At 48.4% G+C, this 24,115-nt stretch overlaps 1 protein-coding gene across 46 annotated transcripts in view; it reads right to left on the bottom strand.

Moving 5' to 3' along the window:
* The window catches only part of MAPK8IP3 (mitogen-activated protein kinase 8 interacting protein 3), a 150,806-nt gene that overhangs the window by 91,743 nt on the left and 34,948 nt on the right, over positions 1–24,115 (bottom strand). For 26 of the 46 annotated variants that reach the window (XM_038418763.2, XM_038418764.2, XM_043494380.1 and 23 more), the window contains exons 2-4: positions 17,160–17,280; positions 15,925–15,995; positions 15,337–15,428 (exon numbers count right to left, since the gene is read on the bottom strand). In XM_038418763.2, coding sequence (XP_038274691.1) covers positions 15,337–15,428; positions 15,925–15,995; positions 17,160–17,280 — 284 coding nt within the window. Of the gene's footprint in view, positions 1–5,880; positions 5,905–15,336; positions 15,429–15,924; positions 15,996–17,159; positions 17,281–24,115 lie in introns of all 46 variants that reach the window. The other 20 variants (XM_043494376.1, XM_043494349.1, XM_043494355.1 and 17 more) reach the window with 1 other exon arrangement.

Genomic DNA, 24,115 nt, shown 5'->3' with positions numbered 1-24,115 from the left:
ACACTATGGTTCAGGCCCCATTAGCAGCTCAAGCCAGGGAGAGCCTTTGGAGGTATTTTCCATCCTCAGCATTATAATTATTCAGATAATTCCATGGACAGCTGGAAACCCGGATGGTTCAAGCAGGTGGCTGGTTTACAACCGAGGCCCACAACGCCATGAACAGAAATCTAGGGAGATACGTATGTTTTGAGCTGATTGGCATGCGCCCATTTTAGTTTACCAGGTAGCTGAAGCTGGTACACTACCGGGGAGATGTGATTCACAATGGGGTATGGACCCACTCACTTGACGTTTAAAGCATGGGCCTCCTTCCCCAGCTTTTGCAACATTACCATATTTTTAATTTGCCATTCCTGGATGTCTTTAACAATGATTTCCTTACACTTGGCCTTTTTATTTAATTTAAAGTGGACTTTATGGCTTTGTGAGTTTTACATAGCTTTTCCCTTAACTGGGCAAAGCTGAGACTTTTTTGGTTGTGGCAAACAGTAAATGTGATTATTGGTAAACATAGTACTTACATTACATTTACATTTGTTTACTAGCTGGTTGCTAACATTTTCATTCTTTCAAAACATTTTTTCCCAGGAATTAACATGTACACATTGCCCATTATACAGTACTTTGGTTTTATTATTTAATTTATTTTACATACAGGATTTTAGTGAAATGTCTTTACTACAGGGCTTTGGAGCAACAGGCAAGGACAAGTACACCCACTTTTGAGGAGTCCACTTGGTACAACCCCTGGTGTCCAATAGCTTCCCTCCCTCCCCAACCCACTGGCTCGAAGTCTAGGGTAGCCAGAAGGATTTTATGTGCCATATGAGGAGTGGGCTAACTTTTTATATTTTTGCTTTTAGAGCTTGTTGGTGTGTGTTTTTAACAACAATTTTTCCACTTTAAAGGTCTGGCCTTACTATGCCAGAAATATACTGCAGTCATTTGTATTGATAAGTATTAAACAGTGATCTTTTGCTTTGCTTTAGCAAGTGTATCAAAAGCTTACGTAGTGTTTTTTGATATTACCCAAAACATTTTGTGTTCCAAGGTGGACAAAGCAAGTATTTGTATTTTAGTACATTCCGGGTGCAATAGCAATATGATTTTTTATTAGGCTGTCCTGTAGCTGGGACAGAGATTTAATTTATTGTTAATTACCTTCAAGTCTACAGTATTTATAATCCCTGCTTCAAAACCAATTTTTTTTAATATGGTGTTTGCTACCTGAGGAGGTTTTTCTGCAGCATTTGATACACAACAGTGTAAACAACAAGACAAACACCACAAAACAAAACACAGAACACAAAACATAATTTTTATTGTGACAGCAGATGTATGGTATTTTGGGTTGCTTTTTAGCTAGTATCAGCTTTTTTGTGTGTTTTTGAAAAACAAAAAACTAAAACATTTTTACCCCTTTGGGGGTGGCAGATTATTGCTTAAAATATTTTTCTTTTTAAAATATTTTTGCTGATTGCAGGCAAAACAGAGGAATTACCCCCATATTTTTTGCATTTGTTTTATAGACAGGCCAGGTTTTAATGGCTTCTACCTTTATCAGTTAGGTAATTTGCATTAACACAGGTGCTTTTTGGCTTGCTTTTGGGATTTAAAGCCATTAGCAGCTCAAAGACTTAGTCTTAAAAGGGACGCAATTAACTTTTACCAGAGTTTTGATTACTTTTTACTTTTGGAGCCCTAAAAGGATTTTAATTAAGTAGCATGGTATATTTGCTTTTTTTTTTAACCCCTTTTACAATGTACACTGCTCATTTCTTTTACACTGCTTTGCTTATTTCCTTTATACATTTGGGGCAGTTAAGTTTTAATAGAACCACCTTACATTTTTTTAGCAAATTTGACTAAATTGTTTATAGTCAAATGATTTTAATTAGATAGTTTTTTTGCCTGGATTATTTACAGACATTCCTTTGGAAAAGGGCCCCCCCATTTTTTTTTAGAATGGCTGAAAAGAAAACAAGAATTTTTTTCTATAACACTTATAACACTGTTACGACGTTTAACTGCTTAATTTTCTTCAGCCTTTGCAGAGTTCACTTTTTACTTTTTTTCTTAAAATTACTTGCTTATTTTCCAAAATTTTTCATTAACTTAGGTTTTACCATTCCATATACTATTTTAGGGGTCTGAATTTTCTATGTTTGCACTTACTTCTTTTCTTACTTTTGCCACTATGCCCTTAGGGCTTCCAACCTGTTTTTAATTTTTTTTATTTGTTGCCTGCTCACTTGTTTGGGCCCGATCCTGTTTTTCTCACTGCACAGTCCCTTTTTATGGACACAGGCTTTGTTTCTCTACCAATTTAGCAAGGAGGGTGGGCTCCTTAACCACCCCTCCTGGTCCCTTTCCTTAAACAATATTACTTACAAGGGTTACCCCGTGAGGCTTGCCACCTGGACAGAATGCATGCCAACGGGCGTTTTAACTGTTTAATTTTCTTTTTATGGTGGACACTCTGCTGTTGAGGCGTATTCCGGTATGAATGGTCAAATCTTTGATGAGTCCCTGAAGGACTGGTACTTGCTTAGCCAGTGTTTGCAGCGGGGTGCATTTCACCTTTTCTGCCTGGAAGTTTTGTTTTAAGGCCTGCAACTTATTCTGGGCATAGGCTTGGGTTACTGCCTGGTTAGTAATTTGCACTTTTAGTTGCTCAGTTTTTACAAGCTGTTTACACACCTCTTCCCTTCTTCCTTTTTTTGCCCTGACAACATTTCACACCACGTGGCTGCCGCAGTCCATATTAATTTCGCAGCTGGCCCTAGATTTTTACCCTTTTGCTTTTTATACTTGGCATATGGGTCTAACAAATTTTGCCAAGTATGCACGCTTCTTTGCAGCTCTGCCACAGAACCTCAGGGATTGTATCCCATTTTGGTGAAAGCCCTCTCCAAACGGCAGATGTCCTCACCCCCCTTTGAAAGGGGCTAAATGATTCTGTCCCTTTTTGCTGCCTCCCCTGTGGCACGAGCATCCAGTCCCCCAGTCTTCCTGGACCCCACCGTTCATGCCATCGCCCACAACTGCAGGACTCTCGAGTCCACAGCTGTACCCTTCTGTTTCCTGAACATATTATCACAAACCGTTAGTACCACTTTGAAGGTCTTTTTATTACTTGAGATTTTACGCCGCCCACACTGGCACCAGGGCTTACAATGCTTACCCCCCCCCCGGGGAGAGGCTAAGCCTCCCTCCATATTAGTCGGTCATGCTACGACTGAGGGTCCATACACCAAATCCAAAACCCGTCCCGGGCAGAGTGAGAGACCTTAAGTTTTCCTCTTCTGTTCAGTCATACTACTACTGAGGGTGTATGCACCGAGGATTCCTTTTGCGTGGAGTGGGGGTTTTTAAGCCCTCCTCCTATTGCCCGGCACTTCTACGGCCAGGGGTAGACCCACCTGCAACCTTCCCCTGCCGACTGGGGTGGAGAGAGGAATGCCAAACCTCCCTCCGTTTCTCAGTCATACTATGACTGAGGGTGGGACTCACCTTTAATTATAAAATCCTTAAAATGTAAAACCAACAGTGCCGGACGGAGCAAACATGAAATACCAAGGGACAAAGCAGTTGGTGCACTCCACCCCTCCGCAATTCTCCACCAAAACGGTGACAGATTCTGTTACCAATCTGCCTGAGGCATCAGGTGATCAGGCTGAGGCTGCAGGATCGTTAGGGAGGAGATGACGGAGCACACCAAGTAACTGAGTTTTAAAGCTTTATTGATAAAATAATAATATAACAGCAGAAAGCACTGGGGGGGGGGTTCCCCACATGACTCAGAGGAAGAAACAAAGAGTAGTACCCCAAGCCCTAACCCACTTTCATACTCACACCCGCAATATCTTGAGGCTGGCCAAGCCTGGGTGTAATGTAAGAAGAAGAGGGGGAGGGTGGACAGGAGTTTTTGTTCCGGATCATCCAGGGTCCGCTGTTGATCTCTGACTTGCTTCAGCTCTTGGGAGGGTTTTAAATCCTGGATTCTTCTGGGGGCATTTCGTCCAGGGACCTTTGTCCCCCGTGCTCTCTGTACCAGTCCAAACTGGCCTTTTGAGGCTTCCTTGGTTTCCCCAAAACACATTGGCTTCAGCGTCGCAAGACTGTTATGTTCCCATTCTGACCTTTGCATTCTTACTAGTTTTGCACCCCTTTTCAGGTTTTTTTGGTTCAGTTCTCCTTTCCCACAGGCTTTTGGCTGTTTAGCAGCAGGGAGCTTGTTTGTGTGTGCGTTGGCCTTGAGTGGCAGTTTCACCCCTTATCTTCAAGCCTAGCTGAATCGTTGAGTTAACCCATTCCTTTTTTTCTCCCTCCCTCTTCGGCCTTTTGCAACCTGCAAAGGAATCTTCCACTCCACACTTACACCTTTAACCCTTCCCAAAATGCTTTGCGATGCCTGCAACAGCACTAGCAATAAACAATGCTGATCTGCCTCCACAGGGGACCCCCTGAGGGAGGGGGCCATTGAGTTGTGACAGCACCAATATGAAAGTGATGTGTCACACATCACCTCCATATTAATGCACATAACATTTATTCTGCATGTAGACATAAAAAATTAGAGGGAATACTGCCAATAAGGCTCTAAAATATTTTTTTTCTGCAAAATAAGTGGTAGCACTAGAAACCTGACAGTGCAATAGAAGAGATTTTATCTGCACTCCTTTAGGATGGCTTGCATAGCTCATTACCAGCTTTGCCACTCATGAGCAATGCAACCTTCCCAAACACATGCTGATAAAGCCGTTACATCACACTCCATTACGCAGTCTCTCGAGATTTCTGTTTGAAAGCCACATCTTATTATATAGATAACATTGTAAACATGCCCAGTACTTCACAGTAGTCTATGCTAAACAAAGAACAGAAGCCCAGATTCCCAGCTAGGGAGGGAAAGTGAACTACAGAGGAGTTTGTAGCAGCTCTCCAATCCTGGGTCTGATTTTCCATCAGCCAATCCCCAGGGAAGTTTAAAGGTGCATCTACTCAATAAAGGAGCTAAGTTACTTAGACTTGGAAATCAGGAGGCTCTCCCAATAAAGTTTGAAAGTTTAATGAAATGGCTGTTTATCTGGCAATGTTTAAAAGACTGAAAGATATCTCAGTCACACACATATAACACACTTTATAAATTCAGATCACAGAATTCCATTTTCCAGGCTATACTCAGAGGTAGTGAATTGAAGTGCATTCTGGGAGGTATTGAGAATGAAACACATTACAGTGAAACCCCATTTATGCGATATAATTGGGACCAGGGCCAAATCAGATCACCAAAAATCCGGATAATCCGGAGAATGGGCTTCACCCCCAGATGGCAGATCTCAGACTTCGAGAGCCCCGCCACCCAGGGGCCTGAAAGCACAAATCCCGCTGCCCAGGGCTTGAGCCGTCAGCCCCATTTCAGTTAATACGGAGAGCCGGATAACGTAGGCTCAGATAAACAGGATTCTACTGTATATGTCTCACTCAGATAGTGTCAATGTTTTGCCAGTGTGTGGTAAGAAAGGTTTATAGGTTTGGGAGAATGCAGAAGCCCCTCAGAACAGTCTAGGACAGTAAACACAGACACACTGATCACCTCAACACGCTGGGCTCATTTGATTTTTTGGATTCAACCTCTGAATCTTCTGCTCTTGAAAACATACGCCTCTGCATGATGTGCTAAAGCAGCAGTTTGACTGGCTTTCTCACGTACCAATAGAAGGAACTGTCATGTATATTAACCAGTTTAATGTATATATCAGTAGGGGTGATGACACACAAGCCAGGACATTATATTCCCAGAAGTCAGACAGCTGTTACTCAACCCCAGTCTCCAAAGTGACAGTTTTAAAAAAAATGCTGTATAGGATTTACCTTTTCCTCCATGACTGGCGATGACTGCAGTGACAAACATAGCAGCCAAAACAGAGTGGCAACCGCACAAGAAGCGAGACAAGAAAACAACCATTAGAGAGCAAAAAGTCATGCAAGCACATGTATGTTTATGTGCTCACACAAATACATACCTGAGCAGTGGAGACACTTACAGCCTCATAAGCATGCAGCCATACAGCAGACCCATTACATACATGCACTCAATCACACAATGTGGAAACACACACACTCTCTCCGTATGTCTCTTGTGCATACATGTACACACTATTCTGTGCTTATACAAACTTCAGTCATAGTGACAAGCAAACATACCAAGTGTATGTATGGGCTCACACAAATATGCCCCTATCTAGCATATCACACAAAATGAACCTATGACACTGCACACCATATTCTTCACAGAGATATTATTATGATACGATTATGACATAATTATGATGTATGTTATGCAAGATAAGTCATGTGAGGTGTCATTGGAAAAGTTAAGATTTGCTTAATAGGATTATCCTATTTGGATGCATCTAGCATTTTTGTATCTGAAGTTATGAATATTGACTAGGTATATGTATTTCAAATGTAGTTACACCTGGGTAATGCCAACTAGACAAGATGCTTTCAGTCTAGATAGTAAGTGGGGAAGGACCTACTCAGGGCAATGGACCATTAGGAAAAAATAATAGGCTTTAGGAGAAGCTTATCTCCCATCTGGTGAGCCTTCCTGAGAACACTACAGACAGGCTCCAAGTAATGGTTGCTAGGACTCTACAAGGACATGTGACCAGGCCACATGTCTCTGGACACCATCTTGGGATAGTCAGTATTTTTCCACGGACTGGACTGGGAACCAAGCTTTGGGAACAAAGGTTTCCCACCGTATGCAAAAGCTATATAAGGCAGGGAGTGACATCATTTGGGGTTCTTTACTCCCCACACAAGAAGGCTCCTGGAAACACCTGAGGAACAAAGACTGAACTGGGGGAAGTGCTGGACCCAGGTTAGAGGGATTTCTAGCCTGTGAATGAAACAGCTGAGGATTCCAAACTGTAAAGCAAGTGCAGGTTGCCCCTTAAGAATCTGCAGCCTGCTTGTATAATCTCTTATACTATTATTCTAGGGTGAGAATTTGCTGTTCATATCCAATCTATTTAGTATATTAAGCTTAGTTTGCGTTTATGTTTATTTGCAAGGTAATTTGCTTTGATTTGTTTGCTATCACTTAAAATCTATCTTTTGTAGTTAATGAACTTGTTTTTGCTTTATCTGAACCAGTGAGTTGGAATGAAGTGTATGGGAATCATAACTCAGGGCAAAGGCTGTTGCATATTCCTCTCCACATTGAGGGAGGGAGCGAATTTTATGAGCTTACATTGTACAGTTCCCTGTGCAGCACAAGACGGTATAATTTGGGGTTTATACTCCCTAGGGGATGTGCGCCTGGGGAGCTGGGAGTTGCCTTAACTTACTCCCGGGGAATTATGCACCACTGCATGTGTGCAGAGTTCATGTCCCCTGCAGATTTTTTTGCTTCCCTGCAGAAAAATGACTTTCTGACATGGAAGCAAAGGGAAGCTGCAAGAACAGTCATGCACCATTCCCTAGCTACGCAGGTACATTGTTTCAGGCAGCCAGCGGAGAGGTAAATCACTTCAGTGCTGGGGACACCCCAGCAAGTGACTCCTACCCTGAGTTAGGATCAGCTGCTAATCCCGGCTGGGCTGGAGGCAGGAGGCGACGGGACTTCCTCTTCCCCTGCTAGAAGTATCTGGGGTGGCGTCAAACCCAGCTCCAGAAACCTCCCCCAGCTGCAGGAAGCTCAGCATCCTCCCCTGCTTCCTGCCCCCATCGCTCCTCATCTGTGGGGAGAGGTGTCACCATATGGGGAGCTGCTCCCCCATCCGCTCAACCCCCATACATCTGGATCTCCTATACCCAGACACCCCTGTCAAGCCTCACCCTTACATCCAGAAACCGCCTAGCCCTCCATACCCAAACCCCACCCCACTGAACCTCAACCCCTGCATCTGGAGCCCCCTGCAGCCAGACTCCTTGCCTCTGGACTCCCACCCCTGCACGCAGACCACCCCCCACGGAGCTCCCTGCACTCAAACCCCACCCTGACGTGTCCCACCCTGAGCCCCCACATCCAGACCTCCATGCCACTGACTCCAACTAGCTGCATCCAGACCCCCACCCCATCAAGCCCCACTCCCCCTGCACTCAGGCCCCCCTGCTGAGACCTGCACACCCACAATGCTGAGCCCCAACCACCTTCACTTGGAAGCCCCGGCAGAATCCCACTGCAAACCCGGAACACTCCACCCCCACGAGCCTCTGTGCATTCACATCCCCCCACACCTAGACCCCCCGATAGAGCTGCCTGCTGCCCACACAGATTGCCCCACACAGAATCCTCTCACCCCACACCTGGATCCCTCCACACTGAGCCCCTCTACATTTGGATTCTTGCCTGGTTGAGCCTGCCTGCCCCACACCTGGAGTGCCTAGTGCAGAGGGGCAGGGCCCGCGATGTTTCTGGAGCAGGCCCAGGCCTTGTGCTGTGTCAGGTGCAGCCTCACTGCTGAGTACATGTCCTGGGGGCGAGGGGCTGCAGGGTGATCTCCCACCTTTGAGCAGCCAGTGGCATTCGCTCCCTATTGCCAAGCTGGAGCCTCCATATCTATTGACAAATAAAACCTGCAGAATTTTAAAATATTGTGCGCAGAATTTTTAATTTTTTGTCACAGAATGCCCTAAGGAGTATTATCTGTAGCCTATCTATGCAGGAGCTAGTCAGAGAGCCTGCATGTAACTGCAGCTGGGTGTGCCCCTACCTATATGTGTGCTGGTGAAAGTGTAGGCTGGAGAGCTTTGCAGCTTGTCACAGCAGTAGTGTGAGAGGGAGCCCAGAGTGGCAAGTCAGGGGGCTCCAGTGGTACCCCAGTTCCAGGTGGGACCCCTGCGGGGAGCTCATCACAGCACCCACCCACCAAAACACACAGGTGAGCTCATACAAAAACCCATGAATGCAGTGAGAGATGTACACTTATGGTTCCCACAAATACACACCACTTCAGCAAAGCACACAAAATATATGTGCTCATTTATACTCATCCATTATTTATACTCCCAACGCAGAACATACCCAAACATAAATACATATGCTAACATGAATGTGTACCATAGTGCCACACACACAAGGGCACAATGCAAAGCTTGGAATGAAGAAAAAAGGCCTCTTTCAATTAATGGTTTGTACAAACTCAGAAGGAGCCACGGGTCACAGACACATGATGCATGGGTCTCTTTTTTTCTCCTCCCAAGAGGCTAGCAACACACCAGCACTCACATTGCTACTTGTGCAGTACAGAGCAGGAAATCCATGCTGACAGTTTTGTCCCTCCCCACAGTGAGCAGACAGATTGTCACAATTCTTGAAACTTTCCATCATGCATCCTTTCCCCAGTGACAGCACAAAGCCACATTTAACTAATGTTTCTTGGACTTTGGGAAGGGGAAATGTGAGCAGAATCAATTCAACCTGCATCATGCAGCCATGCTCATATCACTCCCTATCTAATTTTGGAAGATGCCAATGGCAGGAACAACCACTCAGAATACAGAAGGCCTGATTCTGCTGTCACATACAGTGGTTTTACACTTCAGAATGCACTGACTTCTATGGAGTTTCTCCTGTTTACTTTAGTATAAGTGAGAGAGAAATCAAGCCAAAGGTGTCTAATTCCTCGCACTACACTTGTGACATAAGGATCTGGGGGGAAGGATAGCTCAGTGGTTTGAGTATTAGCCTGCTAAACCCAGGGTTGTGAATTCAATCCTTGAGGGGGGCATTTAGGGATCTGGGGCAAAAATTGGGGATTGGTCCTGCTTTGAACTGGGGGTTGGATTAGATGACCTCCTGAGGTCCCTTCCAACCCTGATATTCTACGATTGGGCTATGAAAGTATACTGTAAAGCTTTCCCAGTTCTCATAGGTCAGAAAATAAGAGAGAGACAAAACAGACTAATGTAAAGGAGAGTTTTATACCAGGACATCTGCTCCTCCACCCACGGAAGTGTCTATGAGCTATTGGTTCTTTAACTACACAGTGAATTAAAGACTTATTAGGCTCCTGTTCCAAAGCTCACTGAAGTCAATGAGAGTCTTTCTATTAACTTCAAAGGGTTTGGGATCTGGCTGTTTAAATGTGTAATACTTGCAGATTTCTAATGAGTACTTGAATAGGCATTAGGAAGTTATGGAGAGGTGGGAATAGCCCTCTCTCTCCATGACTCTAGGGAACAAAATCTGTCAAGAGTTGCAGTGAGAACTTTCTTTAAAAAAGAAAGATTATTTTTAAAAAGATTATATACATTTTATGTTGCATTTGAAGTCTATCCACCCTACCTGTTCCACCTCTCTACTGCAGCTGTCATGAGACTCTAGCTTCAGGCTTGTCAGGTGAAGTGGATACAATTTGAGATTATCTACAGTAACTCCTCACTTAACGTTGCAGTTATGTTCCTAAAAATGTACTTTAAGCCAAAACGATGTTAAGTGAATCCAATTTCCCCATAAGAATTAATGTAAATGGGGGGAGGTTAGGTTCCAGGAAAATTTTTTTTGCTAGACAAAAGGCATATATACATTTTAACAATTTAAACAAGCAATTTAATACAGGTATTAAACAGGCTGGCAGCCCCCGCATCAGCTCCCCTACTCGCCCGCCCCCCCAGCGCCTCCACCCCGCCAGCAGACCTCGTGGATAAGCGCCTTCCCCCTGCTTCCCCCACTCCTGCCCAAGGCAATCAGCTGATTGGGGCATTCAGGAAGCTGAGGGGAGGAGCAAGGGCACGGTGCGCAGCCTCCGTCTTTCCCTCCCCTGCCTCCTACCTGCTCAATCAGCTGGATTGCGGCATTCAGGAGGCAGGGTAGGGATCCGTGGGGTCTGCCAGCAGGCGGGGAGACACTGGGGGGGGCACGTGGGGGGCTGCCAGCCGTGGACAAAGCGGCAGCCAAACAACATTAGGAAAGCACTGAACACTTTAAAAGGCATGTTCTGTAATGGACACGGTCGTAAGATCGAAAAAACGTTAAGCGAGAGGACGTTAAATGGGAATTACTGTACTTGGATGCTGCATTCAAACTAGGCAAGGGTCAAGCCAGGAGGATTGGCACGTAGCACAAAACATGATCTTCTGATCTCATTTGTTCCTGTTCTACTGACACAGAGTAATTTAAAGTTTCTGCAGAAAGGGTAACCTACAAGTGACCCTTACATCAGTTAATCCATTTACAAGAGGCCACAGAGCACTTTAATTCCTCTATAGCAGATATACCATATCAGATATTTTCTCCAGAAGGAGCAACTGACTCCCACCAAATAAAGGGTAAAACATCCCCATCCACTTAGAAATAATTGTGGCTTATCTTTGTGTACGTATATTCTGTAGCACCTTTGGTAGCCTTACAAATAGAAAAGGTTGGAATCTGTATCAACCTGTTCTGCCAAAAGAAATCTGATGAGGTTCACAAGGACAAGTGCAGAGTCCTGCAACTTAGGACGGAAAAAGAAAAGGAGTACTTGTGGCACCTTAGAGACTAACAATTTATTAGAGCATAAGCTTTCGTGAGCTACAGCTCACTTCATCGGATGCATTTTCCACCAAATGCATCCGATGAAGTGAGCTGTAGCTCACGAAGCTTATGCTCTAATAAATTTGTTAGTCTCTAAGGTGCCACAAGTACTCCTTTTCTTTTTGCGAATACAGACTAACACGGCTGCTACTCTGAAACCTGTCATTAGGATGGAAGAATCCCATGCACCGCTACAGACTAGGGACTGAATGGCTAGGCAACAGTTCTGCAGAAAAGGACCTAGGGGTTACAGTGGATGAGAAGCTGGATACAAGTCAGTATGCCCTTGTTGCCAAGAAGGCTAATGGCATTTTGGGCTGTATAAGTAGGAGCATTGCCAGTAGTTCGAGGAACATGATCATTCACCTCTATTTGACATTGGTGAGGCCTCATCTGGAGTATTGTGTCCAGTTTTGGGCCCCACACTATAAGAAGGATGTGGAAAAATTGGAAAGCGTCCAGCAGAGGGCAACAAAAATGATTAGGGGACTGGAACACACGACTTATGAGGAGAGGCTGAGGGAACTGGGATTGTTTAGTCTGCGGAAGAGAAGAATGAGGGGGAGATCTGATAGCTGCTTTCAACTACCTGAAAGGGGGTTCCAAGAGGATGGATCTAGACTGTTCTCAGTGGTAGCAGATGACAGAACAAGGAGTAATGGTCTCAAGTTGCAGTGAGGGCAGTTTAGGTTGGATATTAGGAAAAACTTTTTCACTAGGAGTGTGGTGAAGCACTGGAATGCATTACCTAGGGAAGTGGTGGAATCTCCTTCCTTGGAGGTTTTTAAGGTCAGGCTTGACAAAGCCCTGGCTGGGATGATTTAGTTGGGGATTGGTCCTGCTTTGAGCAGGGGGTTGGACTAGATACCTCCTGAGGTCCCTTCCAACCCAGATATTCTATGATTCTGCCTCAAGCTAGAGTGGGAAACTGGCACTAATTGTTGTTTCAAATATAAATGTTTCATACTGGAAGGTCATATCCATGGAAGACTAAAATAAGTTTGAAAGATCAATCGTATAGACCTTGAATCCTTGGGATTTCAGTACAAAACCCAAGAGAGGAACTGGTTCAGAAACCACTTAGCCTAATTCCCTACCATCTGGAAGAGATGAGTCAGAAATGCACAGCAAAGCTGAGAGAGGCTGTGGGAAAAACCGTGTGCATTCTGTAGGAGTCAGCCTGCCTCAAGCACTGAAAGCCTGAAGGAGAGGGGAAAACTCTAACGCTGATCTCATTGCCCTTTCCATGTAGTTAAACCATCTAGACTATGAAAATTCATTTAGGCTGAGCTGCCCTTCATAGGAGCTAAATAAGATGGAAGGTTACAGTCATGACACACCTCAGACTATGTTGCATCACGGTTGCACATAACTCCACCAGCTCCAAATCCAGGAAATATAAATAGCAGAATGATATAAGTGCATGTCAGCATGGATATTCTCCTTCCTGTAGCACATTTCACCTCTTTCAGGCAGGAGGGAAATTACAGTAGGATTGAAAAGGCTTTGTCCAGCCCCAGAACAGTTTCAAGTAATTGTTTTCTTGTTATTAAGTGAGTCCTTTCTTTCAGCATCCTCACTTCTTTCCTGCATTGGGGTTGTGCTGTATATTCTGTGCACTGTAATGGTGCTGTACTACCAATTGCATTTGCGACAATAAATCCATGTTAACAGTAAGTATCCAATCCCAGCATGCACTGTCATGCCATCAGTGTAGAACTGGGAGCTGGTGCTAGGTGCCACACTGCACATTCCTTCACAGCCTTCTAACGTTTCTTGCCTTCCGCTTGTGCCATGCGGTTTTGGCAGAAGACGAATTGTTAGATAGAAAAGTAATGTCAAAGCTGCAGGAGAGCTGGCAAAAGTCCTGGCATATTTACAGAAGAGCCTGACAACAGATGCCCTGAGTTAGTCTCAGCTGCTCTCCACACCATTCCTCCTTCACAGGGTCTCTCACTCTCATTTACAATGTGGAGTCGACACTTAGGCTGTACTCAGACTGCCAGTTTTAAATTAGTTCAAAGTCCAGTAAAGGAAGCTATAACAGACACAGGGTGTTTAAATCCCTTATGCCGGGAGCTGGGATTTTTCTCCCACTTAGCACAATGCACAACAATCTACATCAGGCATTTCTAGCCAACTAGCACTCTGGCATCAATGGGTATATCTACACAGCCCACAGCAGCAAGCCTCCAAGCCCAGGTCAATGGACTTGCACTACTGTGCTAAAAATAGCCTTGTAGACATTGTGACTCAAGCTGGAGCTTGGGCTCTGAAGCCTAGGACGGGAGTGGACTTCAGAGCCTGATCTGCAAAGTCTATACAGCTATTTTTAGCGCATTAGCATGAGCCTAAGTCTGTCGACCCAGCGTTGGAGACTTGCTGTGCCCGTACATCAGTTTACAAGGCTCTAAAATATCCAAAAGGGAATCCATCCATAATTCCAGAATATTTTCCCTGTCTGTCTCATTTACCGCTTTGTTCTCCTCATCCTTCATCATCCCTATCAGACTACACTACTCCTCTATTAAACTCTCTCACTGATTCCTGCTTGCCCATTATTTCTTGTCCAGTTCACCTTCTTTGCTTTGCCAACAATGCCAGCTTTGCTTCCTCTGTAGTTTCCTTCTCTCACTCCCAACATCTTCATGCCTTCTTTCCTGTCCTCTCTATGCACAGTCCAATCTGCCAGCCCCAATGTGTTAGGGACCCACTCTTGCCTCAGTCATATCCCTCCCCTGAAGACTTCTTTCCTGAGACTCTCAAACATTAACCCACACCAAATGCCTTCTATAGGAGAGAAGGAAATGCTTACTCAGCTAGCAACTCCCTCTGGGTCTCCCAGTGTATCTTGTTTTAGGTGTGTCTACCATTTAGGTTATAAACTCTTCAGGGAATGTCTTTACAATGCTAAGTACATTGTTGGCAAATAATGAGTAATAAAAAATTGTTTGACATTAGTTTAAAGTCACATAGAGAATATTTTTCTCTTCACTGAGTTACTGGATAGTTTGTGATCAAATTGAGTGGATTTGAGTTATGTCCCTCAAGCGGTACTGGGTAATCTATCACTTCACTAAATCATATTCTTTAGGAACTCACTTTCTTCATTCCTCACTCTGAAGGCACTATTACTGGAGTGTAAGATCAGTACAGAGAATCCATTTGATGCTCCTCTAACTGGTATAAATCATGAGTTATTGCATTAAAGTCCATGTAATTATAGTACTTTAAAACTAGTGTGAGAAGAGAATAAGGACCCATAATGATTCCACACTGCTGGCTTCTGATTCTCACTGATTTGGATATGGGAAGATGAACAAAAAAACCCTCACTATCTTGGGTTCATCAAAACCTTGGGCAAAAAAAGAAGTCCATATGGGATGGTCTTTTTACAGAAATCTTTTTTTGAGGAGGTGGCGGGGGGTGGGGATGAAACAGAGGAAATCAGATTGTGACAATGTACTCCTGAACTGGGAAGGCATGTTTCTCATGTCCTCCATGACTCTTTTTCTGTGGACCATCCTATGTGCAGATTTTGCACTTGTCATCTAAATATAAAAGGGTAATTTATCAAAAGCCCACACAAGAGCTAGGATTGCAAATAAACAGAAAATGTACAAGTACTTTTCTGCCTACATTGAAGACTTGCCTAGAACAAAATAGCAAGGTTCAACTACAGTCCATTCCCAGTGATCTAGCAGGGGAGGAAAACTTGTTTTGGTTGCTCTCTCACACACACGCACACAGTCCATAAGCCCCTGAATGGCATATATTGCAGTGGAAGGATATGGCCATACCTCCTCCCAGGTAGACCGCCCTCAGTTTGACTATTTCCCCCAGCCTGCTGCATCTTGGACCGTTCAATGTGTTCCACATAGGTCTGGATCATCTGTGAAGAGGGAAAAACCCATGAGCCACACAGACGTGAAAAGATGACAGGTTCCTCTTCTGTTTAATCTTCCTCCAGCACCCATTTCTCTCTCTCCCACCCTCTTTTTTTTTTTTTTTGCATAACTATATCTGTCATTGCTATTCTTTAAGGCTGATGACACAGTGAATGAGCAGTAAGTCTAGATCTAATATGAAAGCGAGTGGGGCCAAATAAATACCAAACCTCAAGCCCAGTACAATGGCAGAAGGTCTGTGACAAAACATATGCAGAAAAACAATGAAAAAAAGCTTCTTGGAAACTAGACAGCAGTGGTAGCCTCTTGAAGCTTAGAGGAAATGGGATAACAGAGCATTTCACCTCATGGGGGCTGAAGGGGGCTTAGCAGCTACAGACACCTCTTGTTTTTAATCATTCAAATAGTCTTTTCTAAAATATGTTTGTAGATCCACATGTAGACTAAGAGAATGATACTTACTTAGAGATGATAACCTACCTCTGTGTGGCGTTGGTGCAAGGCATTGTACTCTTTCTTCATTTCTGATTCACGTTCCTCCAGCCGTGAAACTGGAAAAGAAAGTATTCCACCCAACAGAGAGCATTTGTGTTAGACCCCAAAATGAACACCAGATAATTCTCAAGGAAGTCTCTTATATTACAGAAAATAGGTAAATGAGTTCATTCCTGTTATAAAAAGAGAAACACAATCCGATGAAGTGAGCTGTAGCTCACGAAAGCTTTTGCTCAAATAAATTTGTTAGTCTCTAAGGTGCCACAAGTACTCCTTTTCTTTTTGCGAATACAGACTAATACGGCTGCTACTCTGAAACCTGACAATAATGTCTGTATGGCATGTGGTATTACTCCCAAACACATTTCACAGGTATCAAAATGCCCTCAAGGTGAACATACAAAGTGATGCAATACTAATTTTAGAAGTGGGTCTGTCAGGGCCCAGCCCAGTACCTACCAGTAGATAAATGAGTAAACAAAGGCCAATCCAAGTTAAGCATTAGTTCTTTTCTTTGTATGTGAGCTGCTAGAGGATCCAAAGCTTCTGAAGGCTGTGTCCTCAACCCCCAGTGGCAAGGATCACACAGCTCTTTTATAACTCTTCTGACTACCTGAGGAGCAGTTGTGTTGGACATTATTGCTGAATTCTGGAGGAAGCTTTGTCCAGCCCACCACAACTGTGCACATTAGGAAAAGGAGAACAAAAACAAAAAATGAGGTGAGATATTTGGTGTTCGCAAAAAGAAAAGGAGTACTTGTGGCACCTTAGAGACTAACAAATTTATTAGAGCATAAGCTTTCGTGAGCTACAGCTCACCTCATCCAATAGTACTTCATGTAATATACCAATTTGTTTAAAACAGCTAGTACTTGCTCCACTATGAAGCTGTGGGATTCCAAGGGCTGCTGTAGACAGTAAGATAATTGATACACAGAACAGGCATGAAAAAGTTTCTGAAGCTCCATAATGTCCCCAAAGGCTGCAGTTGGCCATATTTTCTTGTAATACTAAGTGCAATGGAAACAATAAAGCTACTATCAACTTAAATGTTGAACATATTTCTCACCTTAGGCCCCTCAAAAGTTGACACTGGAGTTATGAATGTCAAACTTCCAGGCTTTGAATAAGATGCATGAAACAAAGAAACTTCAGAGCAACACCCTAGCTTCCAAGGAAGCCCAACCATATAAGCATGTTTGTTGCATTACTGTACTTACTCTGGTCTGCATAGTTTTTGGCCTTCAGCTCCAGCTGCCGGGTCTGAAATTCCAGATGCTCAACCTGGATTTGCAGGTCTTTCTTCTCCTGTTCCAGTGCATCTTCAAACTCTATAAACTTCTGTACATGCAAAGAAACGAAGAAGGAGACCAGGATGAGAAACAAACACATAGTGCACTGTTTCCCATTTTGCCTCACTTTCTGTCCCCAACAAAAATGGGAAATTGAGAGAGAAAGTAATAAAAACAGGAGATTATGTTTTAAGAGTCAGTACTGCAGATTACAGTATTTCAACCAGGTAAAGAGGACATGGATGGGTATAAACTGTTCAGGAAGGACACGCGGGGGTGAAAAGGTGGAGGAGTTGCACTGTATATAAGAGAGCAGTATGATTGTTCAGAGCTCCAGGGTGAAACTGGAGAAAAACCTGCAGAGAGTATTTGGGTTAAGTTTAGAGACAACAAGAACAAGGGTGACGTTGTGGTGCGCATCTGCTCTAGATCACCAGACCAGGAGGATAAGGTAGACGAGGCTTTCTTTGGACAACCAACAGAAGTTTCCAGATCCTGGTTCTCATGGGGGACTTCAATCACTCTGACATCGGCTGGGAGAGCAACACAGCAGTGCACAGACAATCCAGGAAGTTTTTGGAGAGTGCTGGGGACTGCTTCCTGCCGGAAGTGCTGGAGGAACCAACTAGGTAGAGGCCGTGTTCCTCTTGACCTGCTGCTCACGAACAGGGAAGAATTGGTAAGGGAAGTAGAAGTGGGTGGCAATCCTGGGGCAGCAGAGACCCGGGCTCTCCCCCCACCACCTTTGCCCCCTGTTTAATCACTGAGACTGGCAGACAACAGACACTTTTTTTTTAAAACCCCTTTCTTCCGCCACGCTGTGAACGAAATCTTACTTCTGACACCAATTGTGACAAAGCTCTGTCCTTGCCTCCCGCGTTTCCTAGCGGATTTTGCTAGCCTCAGAGGCTCACTGTGACCCTCCATGTAACCCTTCTTTCTCAAGGAGACAAGAGTCAGAGTCTACTGAGTCATTTTCATCATAAGCAAGTGAGGGAGGGGAGGAGAAGTTATCCTTCCTTGCACAGTCTCTGTTGTCTCCCAGTCTCAGTGATTAAACATGGGGCAAAGGTGGGGGGGGGGAGCCCAGGCCCACCCTCTACTCCAGGCTCCAGCCCAGGGACCCTAATAGTATCAGCTATGGTAGCTGACCTTTTAGAAACATGACATGTACAATTCCCTGGGCTACTTCCCCCATAGCAGCCCTCACTTCCTCAAGCTCCACTTCACCCTTACCTCAGGGCCTCCTTCCTTGTGCCTGATATGGTGTGTACTACTCAGCCTCTCCAACAGCGCAACTTCTTCCCACAGCTCCTGACATGCACACCCACCTGACTGGCGCATACTTCAGGAGGTGAAGGCCGCTTTGCCACCCGCTGCTCGAGTTCATCTCGACCGGGTCCTGCACGAGGGCACGCCCCGCCCACCCGCTACCCCAGGCCTGCCAGACCTTTTAATTGGACCCCTGCCCCGTGGACCCAACCGATCCCCTCACCCCTTCACTGGAAGGCGGCTGCACGAGATGCAGCCGGTCTGCTTTCAAACCGTGCCAAGAAAACATCTATACACGCTCGTGCTCCACACTCTTCACGCCCGCACCCTCATGTTCCACCCCGATACAAAATGGCGGGACCTCCTGCCACCTTTCGCGGGTGAGGAGCCCCGGTGGGCCAGCCTATATTCCACCTTAGTCCCAAGGCCCGCCGGGGATGTCAGTTGGCAGCTCCTTCACGAAGCCATGAGCACGGGTGTGTACTTGGCGCGGTTCACCTCAATCCCAGACACCTGCCCCTTTTGCGGCGTGAGGGAAACCCTGGCACATGTATACTTGGAGTGTGCCAGGCTGCAGCCCCTATTCCGGCTCCTCACCAATATTTTACTACATTTTTAGTTGCGCTTTTCCCCTCACCTTCTTATCTATGCACTCCCTATCCGTGGCTCCATGAAGTCACGGAATCTCCTAGTCAACTTCTTCCTGGCCCTAGCTAAAATGGCCATCTATAAAACCACAGTGAGGAGGTTGGCCGATGGAGTCTCCTGTGACTGTGGGGCCTATTTCCGATCCTCGGTCCGTTCACGTATCCGGGCAGAGTTCCTCTGGGCGGTGTCCTCTGACTCCCTTGACGCCTTTGAGGAGCAGTGGGCACTGTCTGGGGTTCTCTGCTCGGTGTCCCTGTCTGGTTCCCTTCATTTGACCCTTTGACCACACTCCTATCCCTGTTATTTCATTAGTTGTCCCCCCCGAATTAACTGGAATCTAGGTCCTGTGGATCCCCCTTTTAGGCTGGGGGGGATCCTTTAGCGGTTGACGGGCTTCGCCCGCCCACTTCCCGGATCCCAATAAGACTGCTCTTCCATAGCCTTCTAGCTTGGAGGGAGGTGGGAAGCTGCTACTAGGCCCTAAGGTCTCCCTGCTGCTCCAGCTGCTCCCCTGGCTGGGCCAGACACCTCTCGTTCTCTGCTACCTGGCTACTGAACCCCCCACTCTCGGGTGCTGCTACTGCTCCAACTGCAGCCCCCTGGGGGGGATGCTAGCCCACTCTCCAGAAAGGAGGAGTGAGGGACCCAGCCACTGCTGTTGTGGACACCACCACCACCACCTGAGAGGGGTCCTTTCTGCCCGCCTGGATCACCACCTGGAGTTCCTGGAGCTGCTGCTGCCGCTGTGGAGGCTGCTGCCTGGAGCTGCTGAAGCCCGAGGAGGAGAAGAAGAGGACCATCTGCCAGTGGGGGAGCACCTAGAAACTTTGCAGACCACCGTGGAGGGGGCCCTAAGACTGAGTAATTTTCAAACTGTGCTCTTGTGGTGGGCTCTTGACTGTGTTTCCAGGGACACAGGGGGTGTGGCGTGGAGCTGCCCCCCGATCCATCTGTGTGTCCCCCCCAACCCCCACCACTACTACCACCACCGCTGCCCCCTCCACCACCCCCACTGGCTGTATACCGTCTGCCTCAGCTCCTGCCTCTGGACTCAGCTGCTTGCTTGGCTTACCATGCCCTATTTCCACCCTTTGGGCCAGAAACAGCAGCCAGCCTAAACAGACATTGTGCAAGCGCACGTGGGCACATGTGCCCCCCCCAGGACTGCCCACCTCACACCTTTGCCCTTGCAACCTGCCCCATTTGCCCTTTGCAGCTTTTGTCCCCCTTATGCCCCAGCCCCTGCTTACTACCTTCAGTTTGTTTGCCTGCCCCACCCATTTCCTCCTGCAGCCTCTGTTTGTTTGCCCTGCCCCAGTCTCTGAGGCTAGCCCCTTGGTTTCCCTGCCCTACCTCCAGCCTGCTTAACCCCTTGCTCCGTGTGCCCATGCCCCCTCCCATGCGCTTGTGCAACTCCCCATTTTAGTTTCAACCCTCTTCACTGCACCTCCAATGTTGTTGTATCCCCCCCCAGTGCAGCTAGAGGAGCCAGAATCCCACCCTGTGTCGGCAACTGACCCCTAACCCCTGATTGCCCCCCATCCAGCCCACCCCTTTTGGCGCCCTCCCTCCAAGCCTGCAGCCTAGCGGGGGGTGGTCGACCTGCTTCCCCTTTCCCCTCCTTCTTTTGGTATCTCCCCTTCCCTCCCTGCTCACTATGCTGGGGGATGAGACGAGTGGGGCCCCCCCAGCAGCCCCAGCTACCTCTCCCGCACCTGCCTCTTCGTCACCCCCCCAAGCTTCTACCTCCGCTGCTGAACCATCTGCCACCGCCCCCACTGGGGCATCAGCAGCGACGGGCACCGGGGTGACCTCCACTGCTGCCACATCTCTCACCCCCTCAGATTTGGGGGAGCCCCCCCAGCCGGCAGGAAGGGCCAGGGTAAGAAGGGAAAGGCCCCGCTAAAAAGACCAGACCCTCCATGGCAGGGGCTGCCCCCAATGCCCCGGCCCCACCATCGACTGGGGCATCCCTCCCTGCTGTTCCCTCCAGGAGCTCTGCGGGTTTCCCTCCCCCGGCCCCCAAGGCGTATGCCCAGGTGGCGGCAGCTCCACCACCTGCCGCTACGTCATCTCTCCCGCCCACCGCCTCTGCTACCATCTATAGCGGCCGGGGCCCCTTTCCCACCATGACCAGGAAACACGGCGTCCGTTGCCTCCTGGTGCCCGCCTCGCCCCATGTGGAGACCTATGTGCGGGCGTTGGCGAGGGTGGTGGGGCCCATGGCCATTGTGGCGGCCTCCAAAATGTATGGCAAGGTCGTCATCTTCTTAACATCGGAGACCACCGCCCAGAAGGCGGTGGAGAAGGGCCTGGCAGTAGGGGGCGTATTCGTCCCCTGGGAGCCGCTAGAGGACCAGGGTGTCTGCCTGGTCCTGACCTCCGTCCCTCCGATTCTTCCCAATGCTGCCCTGTTACCCGCCCTCTCTACCCTGGGGAAGCCCATCTCTGTCATCAGCCCTCTCCCGTTGGACTGCAAAGACCCTGCCCTCCGTCACGTCCTCTCGTTCTGCCGGCAAATGCAGCTTCAATTGCCGCCAGTGGCGCGTGACGGAGAGGCCCTGGAGGGGTCTTTCCTAGTCCCCTACCAGGGGGCCCATTACCGGGTGCATTATTCCACAGGGGAGGCCCGGTGCTACCTCTGCCGGGCGATGGGGCACGTCCGGAGGGACTACCCCTTGGCCCGGGAAGGAGGGGCATCCGGGACTCCTGAGCCCCGGCAGGGCACAGGCCCCGTCATCGCCGGCGCCCCGGCTGCCCGGCGCCCGAAACCACCCCTTCTCCTTCCCAGTCCGCCATTGCTCCCGCTCGGGCCCAAGGGGCACTTCCCCAACTATGCCCAGACGAGCGGGAGAGCCCCGCCCCCGCTGTTTGCAATCCAGCGGGGCCTGTGGAGGAGGGTGCGGCAGGGACACCGCCGGGCATGGGAGAGGACCCGCCCCAAGGGGAATCTTCCCTCCCTTGTGCTGCCCCACCATTATCCCCTCAAGTCCCTGAGCCATCACCTCTATCCCCTGACACAACCCCTGCTAGCCAGCCCCCGGATGATGCTATGGAGGGCTGGGCCCTAGTCCAGGGGAAGCGGGGCAAGTGGAAGGCTCGAGCTCCGTTCCTCCCATCTGATGCGGAGGCCCCCTGGAAGACCAGGAAGGGGGGCACCGATGCCGAGCCTTCCGCTCTACCCACGGGTGTATTCCATTCACCGGAGCCAGCTGGAGAAGACATGGCAGTATCTCCCCTCCACGGGACTCCCTCCCCTCCAAGGTCCCCGAGGCGCCATCTGAAAACTCAGTGTGCCCCCAGGCAACGGGCGCGTCAGGTGCCGGCAGGGAGAATCCCGGGGTGGCGGAAAATGATCTCCTGTCCATATATGAGGAGATCAAGGCCCTGGGTCTGACCCCGGTCACCCAGGGGGAGGACGCCCTATGCCAGCGGGCCTCGATCTGGGCGACTTCACTCCAGCCCCCCCTTTCCCCATGTTCCCTCCCCATAACCGTTGCTTCCGCTCCCACCTCCGAGGAGCCCCTGGACTCCTCCATCAACCCGGCTGCAGAGGGCACCCCGCTGAGGACCGCCAAGCCTGTGGAGGCGATGGCCAGTGCCACGTGCCCGGGACCTGAGCCACCAGGGGCACCCCTCATTGGTGAGGAGCATTCGACCTCCTTCCCGGGAGAGGGCCCTACAGAAGAGAGTCCACCTCCTGATGCCGTGGCTGCCAAATCCACCATAGAGCCCTCTCCCCACCCAGAATCTTGCCTCTAACCCTGCCCCTGCCCCTGCCCCATCCCTATCCCATCCACCTCCCGAGATGTTATTGCCGCCCCTGGGGCTGTCTCCTTCCCTTTTCCAATAGATGACTCCCAGGGAGTGGCCTTTGTGTTTACCCGTCCCGACCCACAAGGGGCTGCTATCTTCCCTCCGCCGCCCCCATCACCCCAGGGTTCCAGGCAGGCCTAGTGACGCCAACCCATCAGGAGCCCGCACCCTTTCTGCCAGTCTCGGTGGACCACGGGGCTGTACCAAGGGCCCCGTCAGGGAGTAACCAAGAGCCCGTAACCCCAGCCCCCCATGCGCTGCGAGAGGAGTTGCAGGAGTTTTTAGAAGACGTCTGTGGCTCCCGCAACAAAGTACAGCTTGCCCTCCAGCGATGGGGGGACTTTCATCAAATGCTCCGGGCTGCAAGGGCCCTCAGGGGGAGGGTAAAAGGACCGGAGGCAGGGTGCCGCGCCCTACCAGCGGGTCCGCCTCTTCTGCGACTCCTTACTCACCTACTGGGTAGGTCATAGACTGCTGCTGGCGAGAATCCCCCCCACCCCTCCTCATGGCACCTTTTACCATTGCAACATTGAATACCCATGGCTGTAGGATGGGTCTCCGCAGGTTCCAGGTGTTCTCCTTCCTTCGGAAGTGGGGGGTACTCTGTGGTTTTCCTACAGGAGACCCATACGGATCCGACCGCCAAAGACAGCTGGCGGCTGGATTGGGGGACAAGGTCTACTTTAGACATCTCACAGTTCGTACGGCTGGAGTGGTGACCCTGTTCTTCCCTGACCTACGGCCCAAGGTGCTGGGGCTCGCCGAGGCTGTGCTGGGCCACCTGCTGCACCTCCGGGTCTGCATGGAGGGGCTTGTAGTCAATTTCATTAACATCTATGCCCCGGCAGCGAGCCCAGAGCAGCTGCAATTCTATCAGCAGGCATCCGCCTTCCTCGGCGCCTTGGATCCTCATGAGCGCCTGGTCCTGGGAGGGGACTTTAACATCACCCTTGAGGAACGGGACCACCGTCGCCGCCATCCTCCAGGAGATAGTCGAACACCACTCCCTGGTGGACGTCTGGCGCGACCACCACCCGGATGACACTTCCACGTTCACCTTTGTCCGGGTGGAGGCCCATTGGTCGCGACACTCCCGGTTGGACCGCATTTATTTATCACCATTCCATATTTCACGAGCCCACTCCTCC

This window comes from Dermochelys coriacea, chromosome 10 (genome assembly GCF_009764565.3).
Source record: "Dermochelys coriacea isolate rDerCor1 chromosome 10, rDerCor1.pri.v4, whole genome shotgun sequence".
Lineage (NCBI taxonomy): Eukaryota > Metazoa > Chordata > Testudines > Dermochelyidae > Dermochelys > Dermochelys coriacea.
Note: the sequence above shows the minus strand (reverse complement) of the source record. Positions and strands in the feature narration are given on the sequence as shown.